The sequence below is a fragment of the Rhinolophus sinicus genome, chromosome 17, assembly GCF_057876585.1.
Source record: "Rhinolophus sinicus isolate RSI-liver-muscle chromosome 17, RSI-T2T, whole genome shotgun sequence".
NCBI lineage: Eukaryota > Metazoa > Chordata > Mammalia > Chiroptera > Rhinolophidae > Rhinolophus > Rhinolophus sinicus.
The window spans coordinates 52,331,620-52,358,388 of NC_142517.1; the positions used below are offsets into that span (position 1 = coordinate 52,331,620).

Genomic DNA, 26,769 nt, shown 5'->3' on the forward strand with positions numbered 1-26,769 from the left:
TAACGTGATCGGGAAGGGGAGGGAAAGAAGCAGTTTATTCCAAATGAGGATATCAAAAAAGGCTTCACTGCAGAGTTGCCTTCTGACCCCTACCTTGAATGGTCAAAATGACCAATTGCAATTCATTCCAGGCATTAGCCATTACAGGAGTATGGAAGTTTCTCATAGGTTTGAGCAAGTGTGAACAGTCTGAAACATGAGGAGAATCAGCCTAGAAAGGGAGGTGGAATGTCAGCTATGGAACTAGCTCTTTATACACTGTGGAGCCATATAAGTTTTTGCTAACAGGAAAATTACTTGGTCACATCTGTGGTTTGGAAAGGAAACTGGAAGTCACTCTGGGGATGGGGAAGTATTACAGAAGAAGAGAGATGCAAATAAGGGAAGCCCATCAGAGACCATTGCTATAGTTGACACATCAGCACACCACCTATCTGACTACAGGCACTTCTTGCCTAAATTTAAAGGTTCTCATGCGAAGAGGGCAGTTACTCCTTAATTTTCACATCCCTTCCAGTTCTGCATCTTTCTAATCAGAGCCCCATCCAGGTTTACTCTAGACTGTAAACTTGGTGAGTCAGTCCAGACAACTCAGTTGGAATATAGCGTATTACATATGAAGCATGACTGTTAGGTAAGAGAGCATGGGATTCTGCAGAAGGATTGATAAAGGATTAATTTTATCAAGTCTTCCAAGTCCTGATTCAATAACTTGTGTCCCCTTTAAGGGGGTGTGTATTTTTAAAGCTCAGCATATTTTTAAAGCTAAATTAATTCTTTAATTCACTTCTCAAAACTGGAACCCCTCTCAGTTCAACATTTCCATTAAGAGTTCACAAGACTGAACTTGGAGATGGTGTTCAAATCAAGGATTTTAATGATCAAAAGCCTCACTGATTGCACTGTGCTCTGATAGGGGTCTGCAGCTAGCATGCTCTTTGAGTAGGTCATCAGACGGACCACTCTCTAAAATGTTAGGGGCCTTTGTGACCCCACTAGGTCTTTGATGATAAAGTAAGTTTTAGAAGTAATAATGAAGCTTTCTTCCAGTGGAAAACCTGGGTTGTATAGTTCAGGGGTCAATAAATTACAGCCATGAGTCAAATCCAGCCTACCACCTGCTTTTGTAAATAAAGCTTTAGTAAAACACAATCAGCCCATTTGCTTACATACTGTCTACGGCTGCCTTCTCACTACCGTGTTTCCCCGAAAATAAGACCGACCCGGACCATCAGCTCTAATGCATCTTTTGGAGCAAAAATTAACATAAGACCCGGTATTATATTATATTATATTATATTATATTATATTATATTATATTATATTATATTATACCCAGTCTTATAGTAAAATAAGACCAGGTCTTATATTAATTTTTGCTCCAAAAGATGCATTAGAGCTGATGGTCCGGGTCGGTCTTATTTTCGGGGAAACACGGTACAGTCGCAAAATTGAGCTGCTGCAAGAAATCCAGAAATATTTATTTCATGGGCCTTTACAGAACAATTGGCCACCACCCCTGCTATAGTAGAGAGGAACAAGTGTAGGAGTCAGAAGATGTGTTTTAAATCCTACATTTGCCACGTATTGCCTAAGTGACCTTAGGAAAGCCACTTGATCCATCTGATTGTGTTTCCTTTTCTGTGTATTAAAGATATACTCTCTGCCTTCCTCTGAACGCTGACTGTGGTAAGCGTATGAGCCAATGTGTTCTGTAACATTTCTTGTCCTGCTGTAAATGACTGCGTAAATGGAGTCCCGGCTTATCATTGGCATTTTTCTTTTCCTCCGCAGAATACCCTGGAGCAGTGCAGCGTGTGCTCCAAACCCATCATGGAGCGGATTCTCCGAGCCACTGGGAAGGCCTATCACCCTCACTGCTTTACCTGTGTGATGTGCCACCGCAGCCTGGACGGCATCCCGTTCACCGTGGATGCAGGCGGCCTCATCCACTGCATTGAGGACTTCCACAAGTAGGCCGTCTCCCCCTCTCCTCCCGCCTGCCGCTCCTTAGGGCCTCTTCTCACAGTCTGGCATCTGTGCCACATACTGTCTCTGAACCACAGCATCTCAGGATTTTGTGGGACTTTACAAAGAGTTTACGTACCTGGCCTCCAATGTAGGAATTGCTATCAGGCAGTCCCCGTGGTCTTTCCAGCCTGGCCTCTGCTGCAGCGCTTCCCTGGGGCTTGCTCATGACATCTTTGTGTGTCTCTAATTGCAAGAAAGTTCATTTAGCCGCAGAGTATGTGTCTAGGAAAGAGGCAGGACCCTGGGCTAGCCCTCCCTGGCCTACACATGAACAAGATGTGTGACACTGAACAAATGGCTTAATTTCTCTGAGCTGTTGTGTTTGGTCATTAGATCAGACCCTGTCTTAAAGCTCTCCTGCTGTATCAACGAGGGTTCTCTCTAGAGCCCTGGGTTCTCTCTGTGTCCTGCCACTCCATAGATAGTAGGTGATAGAGGGAGGGACACAGAGAACAATTCAGTCATTCGTATTAAGGTAAACCTCTCACTCAGAGGCAGTTTAATGCCATCCTCAGCCCATTCATACCCTCCCCTCACCTCTTCCCTCACCCAGGTCTTCTCTCTCACGATATTTTCTAATGAAATAAATGAATACAGTGTTGTGCCATCTTTTGAGGAGGATTAGAAAGCAGAGCCCCAAAGTCAAGACCATGTACTCATGGACCTGGAAAAATACATTCCCACTTCCTCGATTCTCTCATTTGTATGTCCCTTTTTCCTCTATTATAGTTGAGGTTTTCATGAAAATTGTGGGGTTAGTGTTTTGCTTATTTTTATTTGGCCAGCTTGTGAGTTTGTTAATTGGTTCGTCAAATTTGTTACATATTTTTAGGAACTGAATGAAAACTGTCGATGTGATTTGTAGACACAGAGGCTTTCTAGACTGTATTTGGTGGGCAATGGCTTTCCGGACAGTCTGAGGCTTTCAAAGACATGAAGCTTGTATGGCTCACTAGTTTGGGTATCTGTTCTAGGGCCTGAAGATGTATTAACTCCAGATGGGTTAATTTTCACTGCTCTGTTGATTGTCAACAACCAGGAGCTACTTTCCACAAGCAATTTGGTGACCTAAGACTCATAGTATAAAAATGAATTTCCTGACCACTTTGCAAGTTGCAAAGAAAGTGAAAACCTCACCAAAAGACGTGAGGCTGAATGAATTTTAAAAACCCAGAGGCAGAAATTCTCCACTTGAATTAGACAAGGAACGTTCACTTTAAAAGGCCAGTTACAGCATAAATTGTACATCACATTATTGATATTTTTAGCTTGTAATTACACATGAAAAAAGAAAACCTGCATCTATTTAAGGGAAGTGAAAAGATACCAATGGGGAATATGTTTCTATCACTGCTTCTCTCTTTTCTTAGACTTAGCCTAATCTAAGACAGAGTGATAGATATAATCAGAGCACACATGTTTCTGTTGCTGGAAAAGACTGATATATTACACCCTCAATTAAAACAGGAAATCAATTCTAACAAATGTAAGTTTATAGCTATGCCATTTATCTTTCATTTCTAGGAGTGGGGAGCATAATTAGAAACTTGTGACTGGTGATGACGTAAGTGTGTAGTTCTGAATGCTCCCGAAAAGCAGACTTGAACTAAAAAGGAAAATAATCTCAGGCCCCCAACTCTCTCCCCACCACCACTAATTCAGTGGCATGTTAAAATACAATTTTTTTTTTAAGTTTACGTGATTAACAAGTATATGGGAGAAGCTTTTTGATATTTTCCCCATTTTCCAAAGGAAAATATAAGAAAATTTTACAGAACTCCGTTTCTGAGCCCTGAATATACTAGAACACAAAGCAGCTAAAAGTCCAACCCAGGGCAGGCATTGCAAGGCTAAAGAGAGTGTAGATAGGGGAATACAACCTCCTGCAGACAGTGTTTACAGAGCCTTGTTCTTGGTCATTCTGAATAGGTGTCCCTTTGTGAGCTTTTAGGAAATGTATTTTAATTCAATTCAACCTCATCTACAAAGAGCCCTCTGTGTGCCCATTACCATGCTAAGTGCTAAAGGACAGCGATAAAAGGAGAGAAAAATTGCGTAGGTGGAAATTGTACAGCTACACGGAGGGACGCCATTGTCAGCAAGGAGCTTGTCAGAAGGAGGAGAAAGTGCAGAATATGTGTGATCTCAGGCAGGAAGGGCTCAATACAATGAGCTGGGCACAAGCAAAGGCTTGAGCCAGAGTCAGAAGAGACTGCTCTGCCCTGGGCTCTGGGCAGACTTCTGGAAGCAGAATTTCAAGAATGTTTTAAGTGGGAAACAAGGAGATTGCTGGCAGAAGGAGCAACTCAAGCAATAAACCAGAGCACGGAGTCAGGAAAGTCTCCTCTACATTCAAGGAAGATGGGTTTGGCTGTAACTAGAGCAGCCTGGGAGTAGAAGTTACCCTGTGAGATACTGGAGGCCCGTGAGAAGGGATGTATCTCGCCTGCTTACAATCCTGTCTTTTTTAAACCAGCGCTTCCCAAACGTTACTGTGCTTACACGTCACTTGGGGATCTTGTTAAACTGCAGATTCTAATGGAGTAGGTCTGGGGTGGGCCCTGCATTTCTGCATTTCTGACAAGAGCCCAGGTGGTCTTGGACTGCAGTTTGAGCAGCAAGCTTCTGAACTGCTATTTGGGAGGCCTCATTAATGGGCCATCCCCTACATACCCACCTTCAGTCCAGTTTGGCTTAAGTCCTCCAGCCTATTAGGTGGGAACTCTGTCCCATGTATATCATTTCAGAGGACTGGTCAAACTCAGTCCCTGGCTGACTGACTGTATCTCATCCCTCCCCTCCCACCCCACAAACACACATATACACCATAAAATTTTACAGTAACTGGCTTAAATCATTTTTGCAGTATGATCGGATATGGAACAAATGCAGAAATAGGTAGAATTCCCTCAGCAGTCTGATTTCTGGAGTCCTACTTTATGTCTGTATTCCCAGAGCCAGTACAGTGAGCCCAGAAGAAGCAGACAGCAGGTTGCTTATTTAACTGACCCTTTCATTGTGTTGAGCCTTTACTCCGCGATCTGAGCTTTCCTATCAGGCATCGTACACTCATCCATTTCTTTGTTTCATCTGCATCCGTTTGTTGATTGCCAGAAATGTGCCGGAACACAAGATGATTAAGACCATCCCTCCCTGAGCCTTGGCTCCCGTGACTGTAACGTACAAACAATAAAAGTAGTTCAAACAATAAAAGTAGTTCCCCATAATGTCGCTGTCAGTAGAAAAATAAAGTCAAGTGCTTAACAGAGCTTGGCGCATAATAAGCACTCAATAAATGGTAGCTATATTAGCTATCAAAAGTGTTATCAAATTCATTTTATGATTATTATTATTATTATTGTTATTATTATTATTATCTGCTCAGTGAGCTGAGCCTTGAAATAGACCACCTGGGATTTTGAACAATCCTTGAAATGTTGGCCAAGAAACACTGTGAGGACTGTGGAAACTACTTCCTGTCTCTTCACTTCGCTCTTTTTCCATCATGGAAATGAGGGCAATTGGTAGAAAGGAATCATTACTCAGCAAGAATACAGTTTATACCTTTCCAAAGAGGTAGGACCTTGAGATTGAACATAAAGGTCCAACTAACATCTTTTTGTAGAGAAATATGGCAAATATTTCATTTCATCAGATGTAGCCTGAATTTCTACTCTCTGTACCAGTCACAATGGTTGTTTCTGGGGACTCAGAGATGGAGCAAATCCCGTCTTCTGGATGGTCACAATTTAGTGGTCCCCAGAGGTATGCAAGTAATTCCTATTAATCTAGACATATGCAATGAAAGATATCTTATCCTAGAGGAGTAAGTAATCCTACTCTGGAAATTGGATAAGGCTCATGAACACAATGATAGGTAAGACATATTTCTTACTTCACAGAATTTACAGTCACAATGAGTTTGAGGAAAGGAAATTTTGCAGTTGATTCCAAAATCCTGGTTATTTCACGACTGGTGACCGAGATTCAAAAATAATCAGGTAGTCCAAAGCAATTTTTTTTTTGTCAATGAATATAAATTTCTTGCATAAAATAGCAATTATAATAACTCGATTGCACATGATTTTTTTCATTTTTCTTTCATAGCATTCAATTGATCTGCTGTTTAATTCATATTTATTTAGATTGCAGCCATACAGATTACTTTTGGGTGCTGCCAGGAAAATTAATGTGTACATATATAGTATAATGTATGTAAAAATGCTTTGACAACCATAAAATACTCTGCAAAGCATTAGATTGCTATCATTATTTCTTTTAAGTCTCACTACAAATAAATAAATTTTAATATCATTAATCTTAAAACCATTAGCATGAAAAAGCTGAGTTGCACAAATTGTTTTTCTTTTTTTAAAATATTTTCAGTTCTTACCTGAGCCCATTTCAAATCGTGTCTCATTTCACACCTTCACAAATGCCACCCCTAATTTCTACAAATACAGATGGATGCATGCCCTATATTTGCAGCCTTGTGGGGACAGAGTCCCAGAGAGCAGTTTCCAGGCTCTCGGCTTCATGTGGAAAGGTGCTGGCTCGGGTAGTAGATGGTCATCAACTGTGGCTAATTGACCATCAGCTGTAACCAGTTAGTGAATTAGCCACCAATATAACTGCCACGGCTGCTTGGTTGGCAGGCAGAGAAGTGGACAGCAGGTTGCAGGTCGTGTGGATCCAGCCTCCAGTGAGACTATAGTGCCTCCAGTGAGACTATAGTGGTATCACCCCCTACCTATGGCTCCGTGGGTGTTCCTTTTTGGCCTAGCCATATCCTGCGTTCTTATATGGGGAGCAGAGACCCCACAGGCTGCCTCGCATGACAAATGGTGCAGTGAGCAGGGTCCCCTGCATGACAAGCCTATTAATCTGTTGTTATGAGGGGGAAAAAAAGTTATGTATCGGTCATATTAAGGAATATTAAGAGATTAGGAAATATTGCAATTCCTTACCAACAGGTAATTTCAAAATCATATGTGTATGTGTATGGATGTATCTGTATATGTGTTAACATACACATACCCTTCAGAAGTGCTGAAATCCTTTAACGAATAAAGAACTTGATAGCAGTTTAACATTTTTTTTTTCTTCAAACAAGTTTAACACAACCAAAATGTGAGAAGTGCAGATATGGCCATAGTAAGTTTGGTGTAAAGAGTATTTAAACTCACTAACCTCTGCTATTTTGAAAGATAGGCATTTGAGGTTTAATTCTTAGAATTCAAGACACATATCAAAGAAATAGGCTCTAGTAAGTGGGGATGAGGGCAAGTCATCAAACTTAGAGTAGTTGGGTAGGGCCCGAGGAATACATGCAAAAGTCTAAAACAAGTAGAGACCTGCACAAGCCCAGGGTTTGTGTTTGAATCTATCCACAGGTGAATTCAATGCCACATCTCACATGGCCAACATAAATGCTCTCATGCATAAGCAATTCACACACTCACCCCCCCACCTCACTCAATATCACAAAATTTATGATCTACAAGGACCTTAACAGTCACTGAGTCTAACTCTCTTATTTTAGAGTTGAGGAAGCAGACTCAGAGAAAGAAAGTGACTTGCTCAAGGTCACGAGAATGGCAGACAAGATGTCCTCTCGATTTACACCTTTTGTTTTAATCTCTGTCTCACCTCTTTGTCATTGTCTATGCTCAGTATCTAACAAACTATCTCTCCATTTTCAGGAAATTTGCCCCCCGATGTTCGGTGTGCAAGGAGCCAATCATGCCAGCCCCAGGCCAGGAAGAGACTGTCCGGATCGTGGCTCTGGATCGCGATTTCCATGTTCATTGCTACCGGTGTGAGGTCTGTGGTCAGCAGTCCCATACCCTGCGTGGCAGGCATTGAGAGGCCCATTAGAGCCTATGTTTGTGTTTTCATAAACATAGTAATTATTAAGTTTGGGACAGCCACTAGTGCCTGTGTTCACAGGATTAAACTTGGGTTTTAGATTTCATATGCACATTTAATGCTACTGATGTTGGGTAAGTCACTCTACCTCTCTCAGTCTCGATTTCCACACCTATAAAAAGGACTCATTCTTAACTTCCTCAAATATGGCTGTGCAACTAAAATGCAAACTTGTATATTACAGGACATTGTAAATCATAAAGTGCTAAGTTAGTGGGAAAAGGTCTTACTGTTGTTGGCATTATTAATATTATCGTTGTTGTTGTTATAGGGAATCGCTATATTTGGGTCTGACACGCCTATGGGGCAAAGATGCCTCTGTTACCCACTGAGAAGGATTAGAATTTATTCCTCTCATAGGTGTTGAAACTTTATGTTCAAAGTCACGGAAATTCATTAAGTTAGCAAGCACTGAGTGAGCACTTCAGGTGACTACTAAGAGCTATAGGAGAGCTGTGCACAGGGTGCCTTGGGAATATATACAAGAGCTGCAATCCAGGATGGGAGTGACAAAGAAGGCTTCTCGCCCAACGAACATGTACTCATTTATACAGCAAAGAGTAGCACGTCTTTCCCCTATAATCTGTCTCAAGAGGGCACTACGTTCAGAAAATGATTTTAAAATCTTGTCTTATCCTGTTTCTCTAAGTTACTCAGACCCCCTCTTTTGAAGCAGTTTTCTTGTGTTCTACTAGCTCTCCTGAGTACAGCAGTTTTCAGCTCTCTCTTCTACTTGAGGGATAATATGTATTTCCTCATTACCACATCTTCATGAGATTGGCTCATCTATTCCCACTAAGATCTACCCAAGACCCAGGCTGGCACCCTGGGACTGCTTTCATTTCATTCACTGCCTTCAATGACCACCTGTTTTATGCAGTGTGCTTTGTTGTTTCCTAGAGTTCAAGTTGCCTTAACATGAGAAAAGATAAAATGACCAGCTTTCACATAAGGTTTTACAATTGAAAAGGAACAACAATGTCCATCCATCACCTTCAAAATTGACCTGAGTCATAAGTGTGTAAGAGCTAACAGATACTTAGAGATCATTTTACAGATGGAGAAACTGAGGCACAAAGCAAAGAGGCTTCCCAATCCTCACACACATACCAATAGGCTTTGAGTTTTAATGGCTTTGTTTTTTATGCTAAGAGTTGCATGAAATGTACCTTTTCTCCTCCCAGATTAAATGATAGCTGTACAAATTCAACTTGCTTTCAAATGCTGAGCATTTCTTTAGAAAAAACACTGTAGAATGGGAAGAACAGTGAATCAGAAGCAAGCAGACCATTGTTCTAGTCCTGCCATGGAGGCCGCCTCACACTGGATGAATCAATCCCCTCTCTGCTCTTCGCTTCCCCTCTCTAAAACGAAGAAGTTGCCCTGGACACCCCATAGGGCTCCTTTGGGCCGGGAGATTCAAGGCATTGATGGCTCCAACATTGTGGTTGACTCCGGGCTCTTAGGGTATCCAGGTGACAATAGATAGTAACTCATGAAATGCTTAAAACCATGTCATTTATGAAATGTCCTTCTTTCTTTCCATTATGATGAAAAGACTTTATTGAGTTCCATTACTCACTTTCTTGAATACTTCCAGAGCTGCAGAATACCTGCTTGTTCATTTTGGTAAAGCTGACCTAGTGCAGCTGTTGCTGCTGTCATTGTATTCTGAGCAACACCCTTTCTGAACTTAAATTTCATTATTTGTGCAATGCAGACGTGAGCCCCAGTGACCTCCTAGCTGTCATGGTAGACAACAGAGGTGAGAAATGCAGCAATCATGGCCTTTTAAAAGAGTTTCCACTAAAGTTATCAAGTGCACACACCACTAGATGAAGTACATTTTTTTTTTCTAAAGAAACTTCCATTTTCTCCAAAAGTAAGGACCAACATTTAACTGCTATATAACACTTTCCAGAATGGACCCTCAGATGTGCTACCAACAATAATATAATTCTTTACAGTTATGCAGCTTTTTGCATTTTTTAAAAAAAAATATGTTACATCCATTATCCTCTTTGATCCTTCCAACAGCTTGGTAGGAAATGCAGCAATTGTTTTCATAGTGGCAATCAGCCTTACCTGCAGGGACGCAGGCAGTGTCTGTGGTGCCCAAGAGTCTGCCTCCCGGTCCAGCACTCATTCCTCTACACCACAATATCTCCTTTAGAAAGCACAACAAATCGTTACTCCCCACAAACCTTAGGGTTGTATTTTCTTACTACAACTGGAGTAACAATGCAGAGCCCATTGCTGGCCCTTCTGCCTAGCCGGAATCACTCTACAGCTTTGCTCTTGCCTAGACAGGGTCAAGAAATGTCATCCCTGTACCTGTATATTCATTTTGAGAGATCCTTAAACTGATGATAAAGGGTAACAATGAATTAATGGTTCGGGATCTAGTCTTGTTTTATTTTCTCTTGTCCTTGCTATTATTGTTTGGGTTACGGGAGCAAAACCACGATTTGAGAGCCTAGACCCTTGGATTCTTCTTTTCCTGTAGCTGTACTTCCTATTAAGTGACCTTAGGGGGGTCATTCTACCCTCTTCTCATATATGTCTTCAGTATCTAATTCAATTTCATTAAACACATGATATGTTATATACTGGGGGAGGATTGGAGGGGCTGGTGGTCTATGAAGATGGAAGGTAAGAGGCCACATGGTGGAGGCCTTGAATGGAAACGTAAGGAATTTGGTCTCCACAGACGTAGCTTACATTTGCACTTACATCGTTTCCATCTGCCTTTATTTTTCTAGGATTGTGGTGGTCTCCTGTCTGAAGGAGATAACCAAGGCTGCTACCCTCTGGATGGACACATCCTCTGCAAGACCTGCAACTCGGCCCGCATCAGAGTGCTGACTGCCAAGGCTAGCACTGATCTCTAAATTCTGTGGCCCATCTAGCTGATTAGTTGGTGGCACTGAGAAGAATGAAATACAAGAAAAAATATAAGAAAAGAAGTAGGAAAATAGAGGAAAGGCAATCAAGCTATGGGATGGTCTCTGTTCTTCATCTACTGGTAACCTTTCTGTAGAAACACGTAGATTATGAGATTTTTTTTTTTTTTTAAGTTCTTACCAAATACACATTTCACATTTAATCATGTAGGACCTTGGTGGCCTTTGTTTCCAAGGACTTCCACATTTTTACACGGATTATGCTCCATCCCATTCACTTCTGCATTCCTGTGACTTTTAATCCCTATGTTTGTCTCACTTTTCATCTGGTTGAATGGCTTTTTTTAGTGTGGTATTTGCTGTCACAGTTTTTCCTGAGTGAGTCTGCCAACTCACAGGTGCTTTTAGGCTTGAAGGCTCCATCCTATTACTTCCACGTTGCTTGTGATCATAAAAGATATCCTTGCTTTCTTTGTGTATTGAAAAGTATATCTTTCTGTTTCTCTAAACTGGTTATGTACCTTGGGGGGAAAAAACTCACAGTTTATATGTTAGATTATAAAGAATTTTAAGCTGTAAATTACATGGGTTCAAACAAGCCCAAATTTAATTTGCAGCCATCCAAATTCAAAATCTATAGTGACCAGTGGTTGGGGCTCATTTGAAAATAGATACTAGTGAAAGAGATTCAAACTTCAATCTTTTTCTGAAGAAATTACAGGTGGGATATAATGGAGACTGCATTTTAGGAGTATGTTTAAAAAGCCCATTGTTATCCCACAATATTATCTTAAGATTTCCCTTTTCCATATTGGCTGTACATAATAAAACAGACAAACTTAGTTTTCTCTGGAATATAACATTTTCTATACTGTCTATTGTTCAATATCAGTAATATTGACATGTTTTTTCTAATATTCAAACATGACTACCAAAATTGACTTTTTTTGATAGTGAAAAATATCTATAAGGAGCAGTTCAAATTGTTTTTTCCCCCCCAGGACCAGGTCCTTTCTGCCTGACAATTGCAAATCAGGGCACACAAAATAAAATTGTGTAGTTTTGTTTAATTTGCTTTAAAAAGACAGGAAAACTTAAAAAGATTGTGAAACCACAGTTTCATTATTCTCTTAATCCTTCTGCAACTCAAATTACTTATTGCAGGAGACATTTTCATATCATTGATGTGACATTTACACCACACTTTCAAAGGCAATCACTGAAAACAAAATTGCCTTTCTGAGTTAAAAATATGCAAAGTCTCTGCCTGGAATCTTTATTCAAACTACTGGGCAGAGAAATGCTTACTTACCAACTGTAGAACCACACTTTGTCAGGTTCTAACATGTTTCTTTTAAGGAGAGACACCTATCTTAATAATGGCAGGCTGCTGTTTTTTAAACGAATCAAGTATTTTGGATTGAGATTTCTTAAACTTGACTTCAAATCTTCCACAAGTATATGCTTTTAAATTATGAAATATTTTAAATATACACAAAAGTATAAATAATAATATAATGAATCCCTATATATATGTAACACCACCCACCTTAAGAAATCAAATATAACAAATATAATTACATTTCCCTGTGTACCCTTCCCTGACTCCATAAGTATCTTTTTCATGATTATAAAGTGACAGCCATTATAAATATTTTAGTGCGACTTTTTAAAATTTTTGTTTTTAACACCCAGAACAGAAATGAAAAATTATTTGTGAGTGTTTTCAATTTCAACCCATGCCTTAGAAATTCCAATTACATTTATTTTACTTTAGTAAGAATAATCATAAAATGGTTCTTTTTTTTTTTTTTTCCAATAAGAAAATCTTAAGCCTATAGCTCAACTAAGTTAATTTGTGGCTCATTTGCTTTGGTCACTAAACAGTTTTGTGTTAGAACCACCAAAGTTATAGCTTTATAAAGTTTCCTTTGACCACTGTCTTCTCCTTACCTTACTACTCCTATCCTGAATCTTAAATTTCTCATAATGTGAAATACAATAAGATCCACTTTGCACAGCATGTGAATTTCAGGATACAGTGGTGATTGTATCTCTGAATTTCTGCCTTCCAAATTAAAAGCCAGACCATGCTGATGACCTCAGAAAGCACTGACTGTTAGACAACGGGGGCGATAGTATAATCTGCTTGAATTGCTTCAGTAACTTGTTTTCTATGAGACACTTGGGAAAAACTGTCTTTAGGCCAAAAGCTAAGAGCGCAATTTATTGAAAGATGGATTTTATCTCTTGAATAGCAGTCATATTATTATAAATTTTGCCAAAAAAGGAAGAATTTATGAAATATTTATACTATAAAAATGCAATAACATTCTATTTGTTTGTTACATTTAAGTCCTTATGTAACTGAATGTTTACAAGCCAAAAAAATAGTTATAATAAAATGCTGTCACAGACCCATCACTGTGGCATTGCCAGAATACTGCTTGCTTACAATCTTTATAGTACATTTTTCTCACATAACCTCAGAGTATCTTTACCAAAGATTTTTAAAGTAAATCTCTTTTAATATAGACTTATATACTTTTATATAATGAATGTACACACATACATATGCAGAAATATTTAGATTTAGATTTTTTTCTTTCACAAGGTATGATAAGGAAAGGTTCCTGCAATATTTTATTCCAGGATTTCTTAAAAATATGATTTATATTGCTTTCTTGTCTTTTCTATTAATCATTTGACTTTAAAAAAAAATGCCAATCACTCTTTACTGTTTTAATTACATGAAATTTTGCCTATAGCAGAGATATAAAGTTCATATTACCTTAATGATTATAATTCTATTATTTTTTGATATATTGTCTTAATTGTTGACATTTAAATTTATAAATAATAGAAAAAATAGAGTCTATAAGAGAATGTTTGTTAAAAATATACTGGTTTTAAAAAATTGTCAAGAACACAAATATTTGGTAATTCTGTGTTAACGTGAGAGACGTGAAAAAGGGAAAAAAAACCCACTCTGTCATGGGCTCTGCAGGCCATTTCAAATCAAATTTCTTCATTGCCTGGATCCCCAGCTCATGTTAACACAATGTAGAGTCTCATGTGCAAACAAAATTGCCTTTAAAACTTAAAAATGAGTCACGTGTCCCAAGTATAAGGCATCAAGACTTTGAGATGCTGAAAATTTCTGCAGCTCAAAGATGTGGGTTCTTTTTCCTGTCATTAACAAATTGTTTCTGTAGGAGCAACTTCTCTGATCAAAATTACTTCATTGGGTGTATGCTGATTAATGCAGTGGAGTTATCAACGCTATAATTGTTTTCTCACTGTGAAAGATTCTTCATAGATGCTTATGGTGATGTCTAAAGTATGTAAAACTCTAACTACATGTAAAGAAGTATTTTCATTTGGGTCCAGAGGAAGAAAGAGAGCTCTTTTACCATGGGGCTATAGTAGAGGGTTTTATGGAATATAGACAGGACTCTGAAAACACAACGCCCAACCTTTTTCCTAGTTAGTAAAAATCCTATTAATGTGAACCAGCCAGGAATAACAGTGTTATTTCTATTTGATATGGTTTGGGCTTCTCTTGTCAAATCTGTGTCAGCTGCCCCCTATCCCTCCATTATCAAGTTTTGAAGGGTGTTGGGGAAATTATGGCAGCTGCCAGGGAGATCAGGGAAACACTGATGTAACCTCACAGCCTCGCACCATTCCTCTTGGCTTGGAAAGGCTATTTTTCCATATACATTTCTAGAAATATTGCTATACTACCTTAGTATTTCACATTTGTAGTTTAAACAAGCGATTGTCCATCTGTTGCCTACAGCTACACTACATGTGTGTTATGAAATATGACAGCATGTTCCATACCCTGCTTTAGCCATCTGTGGGGAACCAGTAGGCTGAAAAAGATATACCTCTGTGAAATGTTCCTCGAGTCCCTTTCCTGAGATTGTTCTTTTGGTGCACTTTCATGGGAGACAATCAGCAACATATACGAGTATGTGTGCCTTATTTTTAAAGAATCTTGACACTACTATGAATACTCCACTGAAGAACCTGTAGCATTCACGATCCCCAAATCTCAAAGATATACTCATCCAAAAGTCCAACAAAATCCAGGGAAGTCTGAACTCTTCATCTTAATCTATCCTAATAGGATGTCTTTTGTTTTATCTCTTGGAAGTACCTTAATGGATTCCTAAATTGGGGAAACATTCTTATGGCCATGAAGTGATGTCCTGGATGTTGTCAGTGATCAAGTTTGGTGTTACTCTGGTTTTAGTCAGATAACAAGGACAAGACTTCACCTTGAGCCTTTAACCCTCATTCAGCATGTCCACTGGTTTTTAATTGCCATAATTTTTCAGTTTGTGTGTTTTTTTAATTGAATAGTGAATGGAACACGATGAGAATCCTGGTTCTGAGTCATCATGGTGCGACCTTGAACAACTTATCAGGTCGAGTTATTTACTTGACAGATAACTAGAATGAAATTTTTCTCCTGCGGCTGTTGTTTGGTTAGCATACTATATCAAACTTTTAAAAAATTATCTGGTTAAAACTATGAGACTTGGTGAGAGAGTTTTTACTCCCTCCTTTCCTTCCTCCTTCTTTCTTCCTTCTTTTCTTTCTTACCTCTTTCCTCCCTCCCTTTTTCCTTCCATCCATCCTACCTATTAATGCTATCCTGCTTGGGCTTCCCATAAACAAATCAATGTATTACATTCCTTATGGTATTATGATCATATTAAGGGAAGAATGATACCACAAAATATATGTGGCAATCGTAAACCCTTCCTTTAAAAGGGCATATTTTCCAGATTGTGTTTATTCATAAAATGAGATAATAGAGTCTTTCAGTTTTATTTTAATGAGTTTTCATTAGGCACTCAGATCACAGAGTCCTTGGCAAATTCGTTTATGACTACCCTGCTTTTCTCAGCTATATGCAAAGTAATCTTTCTGAGACTAGGTTAAGGTTTTGTTTTTAATCAAAAGCATTTTGACCAACAAAACAAGTATATGTTTAGTGGTAGCATGGTATTGTATTCCACTGAAACTTGATAATTTCTCTTATGGCAAGGAAAAACTGTTATCCTTCTGGAATTCTTAAACATACCAACATTTTGCCTATGACAGTGATATTAAATCTTAACAGTTGAATCACAATATTTTGTAGAGGGGAGTCAGCACCAAAGCTTTTCCTGGAGCACAGATTGCAAGCCTGCTTATAAAAAGCTACCTGAGAACAAGAAGTCCGAGTCCCTCCCTGAAGCATTTTGTTAAAATTTGGGTCTGAGATTCTTTTGAAGTCTGGCTAATACTGTTTAAAAAAAAAAAAAAAATAGGCCCTTTGTTTGTTTGTTTGGAAAAGGCTGATAATTCTAAGAATGTATTTCCAGTTTTGGTTTCTATCCTCACTTCCGTTTTCTACAAGTTCTCACAGGGTTGACACTGATTTTCCTTTGGGGGAGGGTCCCATATGAAGAAAATAAAACATACTTAATTCAACACATAAATGAAATTACCAATAATTAATGACAGTCTCAGTGAGTATGTTGTTTTGATACATAGACAGAGGTGATTTTTTTTTTTTTTCCCTAACCTGCCTCCAGAAGAGTGCGATTTGGGAAGAGGAGGAATTTGATAGAAGGGGCAATCTATAATTAAAACTACGCAACAGAGTTCTTGTATCATGTAACTGAGAATTTTCATAAGGGTTTTAGGGATCAGCAGTTGTGGTTATTTAAACAGGTAAAATATTTAACTTTCCAACTTTATGAGGTGTTTAAAAATCACTATAGCTAACCCTACATTTTTCCCCTTGTCAGAAGAAAGTAAAACAAGAGCACTGCTTGTCCCCATGACATGGCCATAACTACATCTGAACTTTTACAATACATGACCTCTCATCCCCTCTGAGAGGGGGGTATAGCTCGCCTCCTTCTGAGGTGGTGATACATATTCTGACATAGTCCTAGGCAAACTGTACTACATGCTAAGCCTCTCTGTGGGTTAAAGGGTTTTGTTTTCATACATTCAATGTGTTATCCTTTTTCAGTGTACTTACCTGGTGAGCACAAGAAGTAGGAGTTGTTTTGGTCGGTGGTTCTCTCGTTCAAATCTAATCATCCACTTTCTGTGATGTCTTACCTAAATACTATGATTGATTTGTACTGGTTTTCTCTTTTTAGGTGCAAACACAGAAAACTAATTTTATCTTACTAACTTGAAAAATAAATATAAAATGACATATTTTCCCTTCACTATAGAAAGGAAGAATACATTCCTTTCTCTATTTTACTTTCCTGACCTCTGTGCAAAAAGACTTTATTTTAGTTATCCAACATGCAAGTAGTTTATTTGAGGGGAAATTGTGTGGAAGATGTATTTTTACTAAACTCAGTGACATTTTCCCTTTGAAGTTACTAAAAGGTTATTAAAATCTTTGCTCTTTATTTCTGATTATTTAATGTACAGCGGTCTCTAACCCCACTAATAAATATCTCTATTTCCATCCTTTGTTATCAACAAAATTAATATTCTATAAGCAGGAAGGCATACTAGAGAGGAGGAAACCCTACAGCTAATTCCTCTCTAAAACTATAGATGATTGCATTAATACTTTCCTACTGTATATCTTTGTTAATTTTCCAAGGTACCCATCCTTTTAGGGACAAGAAAAAACCTCATTCATCTAACTATGATAGATGTTTACCTAATATACCCTAATAGGAGCCTTATTAAACAACGCACAAATGTGTTCAGTCAACTTGGCACTGAACATAACTTCTAATTCTGCTCTCAACCCCTGGAATAGAATGGCTTACCAAGAATGAGATGGGTGTCGCTATATCACCTTGTATTCTATACCAGTGTGGAGGGCTATCGCTGACCCCAACCACCAGTGCTATTTGTAGACAAACACAGAATCATGAAGCTTTAAGGTTCTGAATCCTCTCTGTTATTTTCCTGACTTGCCACCATCCCACATCTTAGACCTGCTTGTATGTAGTACTGCTTATAGCAGTCCATTCTACCAGCAAGGCAACTCTCCTACAAAAGTTCTTTATGTTAAACAAAGATCTGGCTATAGAGCTATGCAAAACAATTCTAACATCTAAATCTTTGCCTCTAGGTCAGATATCAATAACTGTTTTAACTTTTCCTTATTTATTGACTTGGTGTCAAGTCCAGTCACCTTTCTGCTTTTCCTTTGAACAGTTGGACCTAAAAATGTTTTCTAATTTTATTTCAATCTACTGGGTCAGGCTAGGTGAAAATACTTTCTTCAGGGCTAAAAGTAAATGGAATTTGAATCACCCAAAGAAACTGATATTCAATGTGGATATTTCTCCCAAGGACTCAGACCCACGAGAGTGAAGGCAAGATGAGGATAGATCTTGCTTGTGTATAAAACAGTCCTCTTACGCTATGTCCTGTACTGTTTTTGATGTTGCCACATTCAAAGTCATTCTGAAAACAAGAAGTGAGCTAGTACATATGCCATCCGTTAGATGCCCACTTGTTGGTAGATGTTCATAACGTCTCCTCAATCCTTCCTTTCCCTTTGCCCCATCCTCCCAAGAATAAGACACTTCTAGTCCATGTTCCCATACCAAATATACTAAAGAGTCCTTGATACTTTATAGGTTAAATATAAATATTTACTGACTGACTGGTTTTGAGGGTCAGTTCCGTTTTTCTGTGTTCAATTGTTTGTACCCAGAGATGTTGCACTTTAGAGCAAGTGAGCAGCTTCCCTACATGATCGATTAGATATTGTATCTAGGAGTTCATATTTTCTCTTCACTTTTGTCTTTCTCACATCCTAATCCTTTACTCATTTGATTTATTTCCTAATCGCTGTAATAGAATCAGCTCCTAACTTTGATTCCAGCTCCTAAGTAACTTTGATTCAGGCTAAGTACAATAAGATCAAATAGGTTCAATGTTAGTCCACAGGAAGGAATCTAGTGACAGGAAGAGTACTTCTTCCCAGTACCATCGATGAGGCTTCATGGAGGAGTGAAATTTAGTAAGAAATCTTGAATTGATGCATTGTCTTGATTTAGAGTTGAGGGAAGAGTATTTAAGGCACCAGAAACAACAGAAAGCAGAGGCTACATTCAGAGAAGACCCTCTGCTTTATGTATCACAGATTCTGGAATTTCCTTAACAGAAGCAAAGGCTTCCAGATATTCAGGGTCAATGGGAAGGAAAAGGCATAGAGGAAGGCTGATTCAATTATTTGCATTTTCATTTGAAGATAGTATGAGTTGCCCAAATGTAATACAACACATACAGTCTGAACAGGAAGCTTTATTTATAAGATACAAAATGTACATTCCGACTCGCTCATAACTACGTACTCCACTCTTGTAGCAAACATACCTACCTGTCTTTTGAACCCCTGCAAGAGAATGAGCAAAGCCCCCCTATTTTCCTATTGCTTCTAGGTCACAATCAGAAAGGACTCCATAGTCACCTCTCCCACTTAGTGTTAAAATTCCCTTACAGATTCACTGCAAAGTGATAATCCAGACTCTACTTAAACATCTCCATCAAGGAGCTCATTACTTTCATCTCTTCTGTTTCCTCCATCACACTTTGTTCTAAATTCCCTCTGACTCTGAAAGAGAACGAGCCTTCATGGCTTATGTTCTCCTTGCTGCTACACAAGATTAATCCTTACGACAAAATAAAATGTTGATTTTTACCTGTTTATAAAAAAAAATCATTAGACATCCTTAAAAATAGTCTGAAGGATTTTCTGAGAGTCAGGTTTTAGTTTATGAGTTCCTTGTTGTTGTTTTTACATTCTTCAAAACACAAACGGTTCTGCCAGTTGTTATGTAGCTTTCTGCCTCCCCCCCCCCCCCCCCCCCGCCCCGTACCTATCCCATTAACGATACACTCCAGTTAACTGGCCTGCTGATAATGACCTTAAAATGTTGGGAAATGTCAGTATGTGATCTCCAATTCTAACAAGGAAAAAGTCAAAAGCAAAAGATAGTGCTTCTGTTAAAACTCATTACCTCTGGCTAGTTCTGTGCAAAAGGAAATCTTTCTTGAGCCGGAAGGAGCTATAGTACATTATAGTTTTATGTGGAAAAGTATAAATGCTTTCATAATTGCCCTGGGTTGCTATTTAGTTTCAATAGTATTTCTTGGTCTTTGGGAGGACAAGGCTTGCAGCTTCTTCCACCCCAGTTCGGAATTAGAAAGCCCTATCAGCAGAACCTGTCATCAGTCTCCTGGGCAGGACCTGGGGGTGGCTTTCTGAGGTCTAAAATAATAATTCCTAAGAGAGCTTACAAACTGCTTTCACACATAAAACAGCCCTGAGAGGAAGGTTATTAATAGCCTTACCCTAGAAGAGAAAGTTGCGGCTCAGAATCGTTAAGTGACTTGCCAAGGGCGATACAGCTGGTAAATGGCAGTTTGGGATGGACCCTGATCTTGCAAGTCCACTGCTCTCTCCAGTGGCCACTGCCAGAGCACAGAATACCTCAGAGCACAGTACGTGTTTCTCACAGACTAAAGTACCCCCTATTCAAAGGCATCCAAGGAAATTCACGCAGACCTTTTAGCTATCAGGTGGCCAATCCACATAGGCACTGTCAGAGACCATGTAGAGCTGGCATACATATTGTGTCATCTTGTGGGAAACTACTAGGTAGTCTGTCTGATGGACGCTGTGATGAAGTCAGTGGGGAAAGGCCACCGCTAAGCACAAACAACTGTGGCACTGAAGCACACTGCAGCACATTTCCCCAGAGACAGTGGGTTTACTTTACATTAACTGAAAAACTCTCTGGGACTGTGAGGGTCAGAATATCAACAACACCCTAACACTTAGAGTTCAGTGGAATGCACAGGTGACTTGATTTTAAGACGAGCGTCTCTCCTGTGGGCCACAGTGTATGCCCCACAGAGGCCGAAACTGCTGTAGGTAAACAATACATCTTATTCTCTCTCAGTGCACATTTATTGAGGCCCACCCATTTTCTGTGTCACTGTATCATGCATTCCCAAATCAGTCCACCAACCCATGATCTTAAGATGTCTGTGAACAAATGCTATGGGATTGATTGCAGTTCTGAGATTTGACCTTTGCCATTAGCTAGACCGGGCTTCAGGGGCTGTAGTAATTTTGTGATTTTGTGCATGCTCTCATGGGGACTTTGGTCCTGTGTATTTCCAGGACACTTACTGGGAAGCCTTTATGTTCTGGAAGCTGCTTTACATGGCAGTTCAACAACAAGTGTTCCTTCTCTTGAGCTGGATCTCTCAGGAAGCTGTGCCTTTTGATGTGTGCTCTTGGGTTTTTATTTCATCCCATTTCTCTCTTACAGTTGTTTGGCTTTTGGTTAAAATCTGTGAACTGATTGAAAATATTCTTTCTTCATCTGAGTTAAATCTACTGCAGGAAACCTTTAAAATGATCTTATCTAATAAGCTTTCTAGGCATTTTCCCTCCCTAGAGTCTACCATCCATCAAGCTAGTCTCATCATCCATCTGCTTATTCCCTGGGATTAATGAGAGCCAAGTTAAATAACAAATGGCCTCGTACCTCTTTCCAATCTTCACACCTAGGAAATACAGGAGGGGCTGGAGGGGCCAGCAGGGACAGCAGAGTAGTAACCTTGGTTGAGATGGCAACATCCAGAGTCTGGAAAAGTTCCCCATTTTCTATGAGGTTTGATAAATATTATGGCTGATGGAGTAAAAAACGATGTAGAATAGATGGAGGACCCCCAACCAGGAGGGAATTAATAGAAGCAACATTTTGAGAACTTCTCGGAATTATCTAGGTGAGCACGCCTGAGTAGAGACTCACTTGGGTGGAACCTGTGACATCTTATTAGAGGAAATAAAAGTACAGTGAGACAGTGGGTATGAAAAAGCAGCTCTTTAACAAAATAAAGAGCGCCACAAACCCCGATTTACCTTTACATAATGTAAAGAAAATTATCAATAAAAAATTGTTTTCCTCCGTTCTATACAGCATAGTCCCCAATGTTTAGGGGAAATACAATTGTGTTGTCCTTAAAACACACCTATGTGTGCACACACACTCACATGCACACGCATCTTCCAAGAAAGCTGATCTTTCAGAAAAGAAACTTATTTTTAAACACTTGGGTTTTTCAGACCAGAAAATTAATAATTCCTAGACCTGACCCATTTTTGTAACTGCCAAAAAAGAAAAGAGAAAGTTATTTAAATTTTGTATGGATCCGTTTATCTCTTAAAATATTCCAAAGGAACTTGAGGTGGGGATGGAAACTAATGTATTTATCTCTCCTGCTCGATTCACTCTTTATATTTCTATTTGTTGGGAAGAAGGTCAAGAACTATTCTTGGGCCATTATTACTGACGTATTGTGTTGCGACTTTGTACAGTGCCTGCTTTGCTTCGCACCAAGGCATAGGATTAGTAGTTGCTTTCTTGACTCCATTTCCTCTATTAGGAAAGAGTAAATATTAAGCCTGAATGTCTTTTTCCTCACCAAATTATTTAACTCCATTTCTGAACTAGTTTACAAAATGCGAAATAGAGAGAATTAGGTTTTTTGGATACTTTTCTCCTCCCCCACCCCCTCTGGGAGACTTATGCATATAAGGGGGGGAAAAACAAAGCCAGTCCCTTCTCTGTTGTTCTCTTTGGGTGACAGTTGATGATCACTTATTAATAATAATCAACCAGAAGCAGGAGAAAAGCCTACCCAGGTTATGATATATCTGCCAACGTGTTTCATTCCTTCAAACACAAACTTGGAGAGGGAAAGGGATTTTTATAATCTAAATATCAACAGTAGGAATGACCTCATATTTTAACTTTCAAGTAATAAAGCCAAGCTAATATTTGGGTAGTGACTGCATTTTACTAATTCTATATATCTTCTAATTAATTGTTAGATTAATGTCAAGTACATCAACGTATCAGGGTGGAATTGCCAAAAAAAGTTAAAGTGCCTTAGACCTCTCTCACTAGGTAGCAAATTGAAACTGGTGTAGACCATGCCAGCTTTCTACCCAAATTAAAATGTCTGAAACATCAAGGAGGTATATCTTTGATGAAAGAGATTTAGAACCCTGGGTAGTATATCTTGTTACCAATAGCTTATAATGAAGTAGTTGCAAAATTTTTTTCTTACTTTCTTTTACTGCCCATTTATTCTCTTGGGAAAGTTGATGAGCGAATTATCCAAGAATCATTTCCTTAACAAACAAAGAATTCCCCCCCCCCCCTAAAATCTGAATAATGCCCTCATTCTTTTTCAGGAAACATATCAAAGAGCAAATGGAATTAAAGATGCCACTTAATGGTCTGATTCCTTAGCGTGAATAAAATGATCATGTGATTTTATGTACGTGAAGCAAAAATTTAAACTTTGATGAAAAATTTTCACAGCTGAATGTTGTGTTGAACTTTTACCTTGTTATCTGTGCAGTGGACTGCTTTGTTTTTGTTTGGTTTTGTGGTTTAAACTTCAATTTATCATTAGTTTAACGGATTTGGGGCTCTCTCTCTTTACTGGGAATATGTGCAATCATGAGACACACCCAAAAAAAGGAAGGGAAAGAACTTTCTGAGTAGCAAAGCTGTGCCATGAAATAGACGTGACATGAAGATGCAGAACCTGAGGATAGTAATTTTCTCTGAGCCTCACACACAAGTTTTTATTTCATGGCTTTGTCACAGGCTTTTCTCCTTCTGTGCTGTCACCTTTGAGAAAAGCAATTGCACCTTCTCCAAGTCTGCCTTTTTAACAGCTACAGTTGAGTTGGCAAGACTTCCCCAGTTCTGAATATAGCCATTTGCCGACTCCGGCCTCTTTGCGAGACTGAGTCAAATCTGTGATCTTCTGTTCAGCAAACACATCAGCAAAGTGAGAAGATGAGGCCTAAATATAGGCTCTATTAACTTCACTTTTAGATTTACTGCCTTCAAAAAGTGCCTGTTCTGAGAAACATAAACGTTATTCTTACATATGTATGTACACACGGTACCCAGAGTCCTACTGTGCAGCCTTCAAAAACATACCATCCAAAGGAGTAGGTGCTGAGATAAGGAAACCTTGCCAAGTGGAAGAAAGTCACTCATTTCCAATCTCCCCTCTGGAGTGACACCGTGAAATGGGCTGCAAACACATTCCCTGAGCGAGCACTCCTTGCTGATACAGCCACTTTATATTTGTATCCTACTGGATGGTGGCATATTGCTGAGGTTTCCTGTACTCTGCTTCCAGGCAGTGTATGCTTTATGGAATTGGAACATTTAGCCAGGGGGGGAAAAAAAACTGTTGAAGAGATTAGAGCCAGGTCCTGTATTAGGATATGTGTCATATGTATGTTTTATAAACTAAGCATTTGGTGGGTTTAGAACGTCAGCACATTTCTTCTCCTTTTATCTCTCAGGCTAACATCAGTGAAAACTAAAGAAAAGTCTTGGCTGTGAGGATTGGAGGCTCAGGGGGCCAAATGTCCTTGCCAGATCCTTAGAACATCTTTACTTTGACTCCTAAAAATAGTAGCACATGCTATTTAATTGCTTTTGTTTCCACAGTTCTGTCACGTTAAAACTAGCAGGAGCACAGCCTAGAAAGATGGACTCTTACCCAAGTGAGGCAATAGCAGAGGGTCCAGGTAAATAGGACGAGGTAGACACTGCTTGATTTTTGGAAAAGGGTTCAAGGGAGGACATGCTTCCAAAAAAGATCTTTCTCAATGTGTCGTCTGACTCAACCAGCTGGCAAATTATACTTGCCAAGTCTCTCTCTTTCCTTCTAAGTTAGTTGGCTCCACGTTCACTTGAACATGCCTCTGCTTTGGAAAAGTAAGACACCTCCAGTTAGCCTTTCTCCAAGGAAGCTCTTCATGTCTTCTTAATCACAAAGTTGTCTCCTACCTCACCCAGTTTCCCCAAATGAAAGTAAAGGAGGGGAAGCTATGGAAGATTCTTTCCCTGCCACTACAGTCATCCACCATTCTGCTCTCCATTTAAGGACCCCCGCTATATAAACTACGGATGAGGGTGAAACAGATTCCTATCTCATAATTTCAAGAGTGTGGACCACCCTGCCTTTAGTTGTCATCGTTTTATGAGTCCAGTTGTTTTCTTGGATAAAGAGTGATATTCTTCACTAGAAAAGACTACCCTTCACTGTTAATGTTCTTTTTATGATTCTTATCCAATTTCAACACTAGTCATTTTCTGTTTGTTTTGTTTTGCTTTGTTTTAGAAAATCAGATTTTAGTGCTAGATACGAGTTCAAAAATCTCTGTACAATGTCAGAAGGGGTTTAGCGATATAGAGGTTTTCTTCCTTGGAAACACAACCGACTGGGAAAGAGACAATATGGCTTTCCTCCAGGTTTCAATCTGATGATCATGATTACGAGAGAGGCTTCCATGTAAACATTAAGTGGTGTTTACAGTTGGATGGATAGAGGAGGAGGGGAGACAGGGAGAAGCTAGGTTTTCTCTGCGCTAAATGTGTTTACTGAGATCAAGAACTAAGTACACTCATAGCCCCACCATGATCACTTCCTAGTCACAATAACATTGCCTGACTTAGGGAAGGCCACACAGAAAATATATGTAGGGAATATACCTTTTTCACGTGTGTGATACTGACAGAGCCATGGCGTCCCTAAAATGTAGGTTTTGATTTAGTATTTTATTCTTAGCAAATTGCATTCTTCCACTACATCATGAACCGTCACTGACATATCCAAAATAATCCACATGGTTCCTTATGAAAATAAGAGAATAAAATATGTTATAAGCAAGTGATTTGGGTATTTTGTATTTATGTATTATCAAACTATACTAAAATGTTTCTATTTACCTTCTATCCATTTTTTCTATCAATTATGTTTTTTCCAATGCTCTATAAGAATGAATATGAAAATCATATCCTTTTTTTCTGTAAAAGAGCTGCAACTACTTTATTATATTTAGAAAATCAATAAACTTCTTATTACATTTATTTGCCTTTGTGTCATTTGCTTTCCATATGGTCTTCTGAGAAAGGGAATGTCTCTCAAAGCAAATATAATGCTCAACAAGAGTCTGCCGGCCCCCACTCTCTACTGTTAGCACAGAAGATCATAAGGTTGGTTGTGTTCTGAAATTACTGACCACTCTGTGTCTTAACCTGTGTGTAAAGCATTTTTCTCGCTTAGAGCTGGATCCAAGTGAGTGGGTCCCTAGAAGTGGGGTCAGGGTGTTCTCTCATCCCCAGAACTTGCTGACTTTTTTACACTTTGATTCCATCTGTACTATGCATACTTTTTAAACACTGAAAGTCTGCTCTGTACTGAGCACCTTACAGGATACAGATATAAATCAGACATATAGCTCCTACTTCCTGTAGTATAGTACAGCTGATAGATAGGGATACAAATAACTATGGGGAAAGGAAAGAAAGACTCAGACACATGGGACAGTCAGTAATTTAGCCTTTTCAAGCTATCACTGTTCATTATATTATTTTTAACTGCCCATGATCGGGAATTATTTTAACTTCATAGACGAAAATTCTGAAAATGTAAGAAATAAAGTTAACCCAAGATCACTATTCATTCACTAAACACCTTTTTTCTTTTTTTTTCTTTTCTTAAGCGTGACTAAAGCTAGAAGGTACACGAAGCTCCTTCCTTGAAATTCAGAAGAATACCCCTTCTCTTTTCCACTTAAGCCTTGGGTTTAGCTCTCCAACATCAGTTTCAGTCTAATGCTGAGGGACCTGAGAACTACAGACCAGATAACTGGCAAACCTCATTTTTAAAGGTGCCAGACACAAGAGACATCTATGAATAAACAAATGATGGCTAAATCACTGGGACTCAGAGTATTCATAGCTTCCTGCCAGAGAGCTGTACACGAAGGGCATATAACATGCAATTTTATCTT

General features: G+C 39.0%; 1 protein-coding gene across 14 annotated transcripts in view; it reads left to right on the top strand.

Moving 5' to 3' along the window:
• LPP (LIM domain containing preferred translocation partner in lipoma) overlaps nt 1-25,843 on the top strand; it is a 652,405-nt gene extending 626,562 nt beyond the window's left edge. For all 14 annotated transcript variants that reach the window (XM_019752112.3, XM_019752114.3, XM_019752117.3 and 11 more), the window contains 3 exons: nt 1,795-1,973; nt 7,734-7,854; nt 10,722-25,843. In XM_019752112.3, the coding sequence (XP_019607671.3) occupies nt 1,795-1,973; nt 7,734-7,854; nt 10,722-10,850 (429 nt within the window). In that variant the 3' untranslated portion in view covers nt 10,851-25,843. The remainder of the gene's footprint in view (nt 1-1,794; nt 1,974-7,733; nt 7,855-10,721) is intronic.
• Nucleotides 25,844-26,769: the final 926 nt, after the last annotated feature.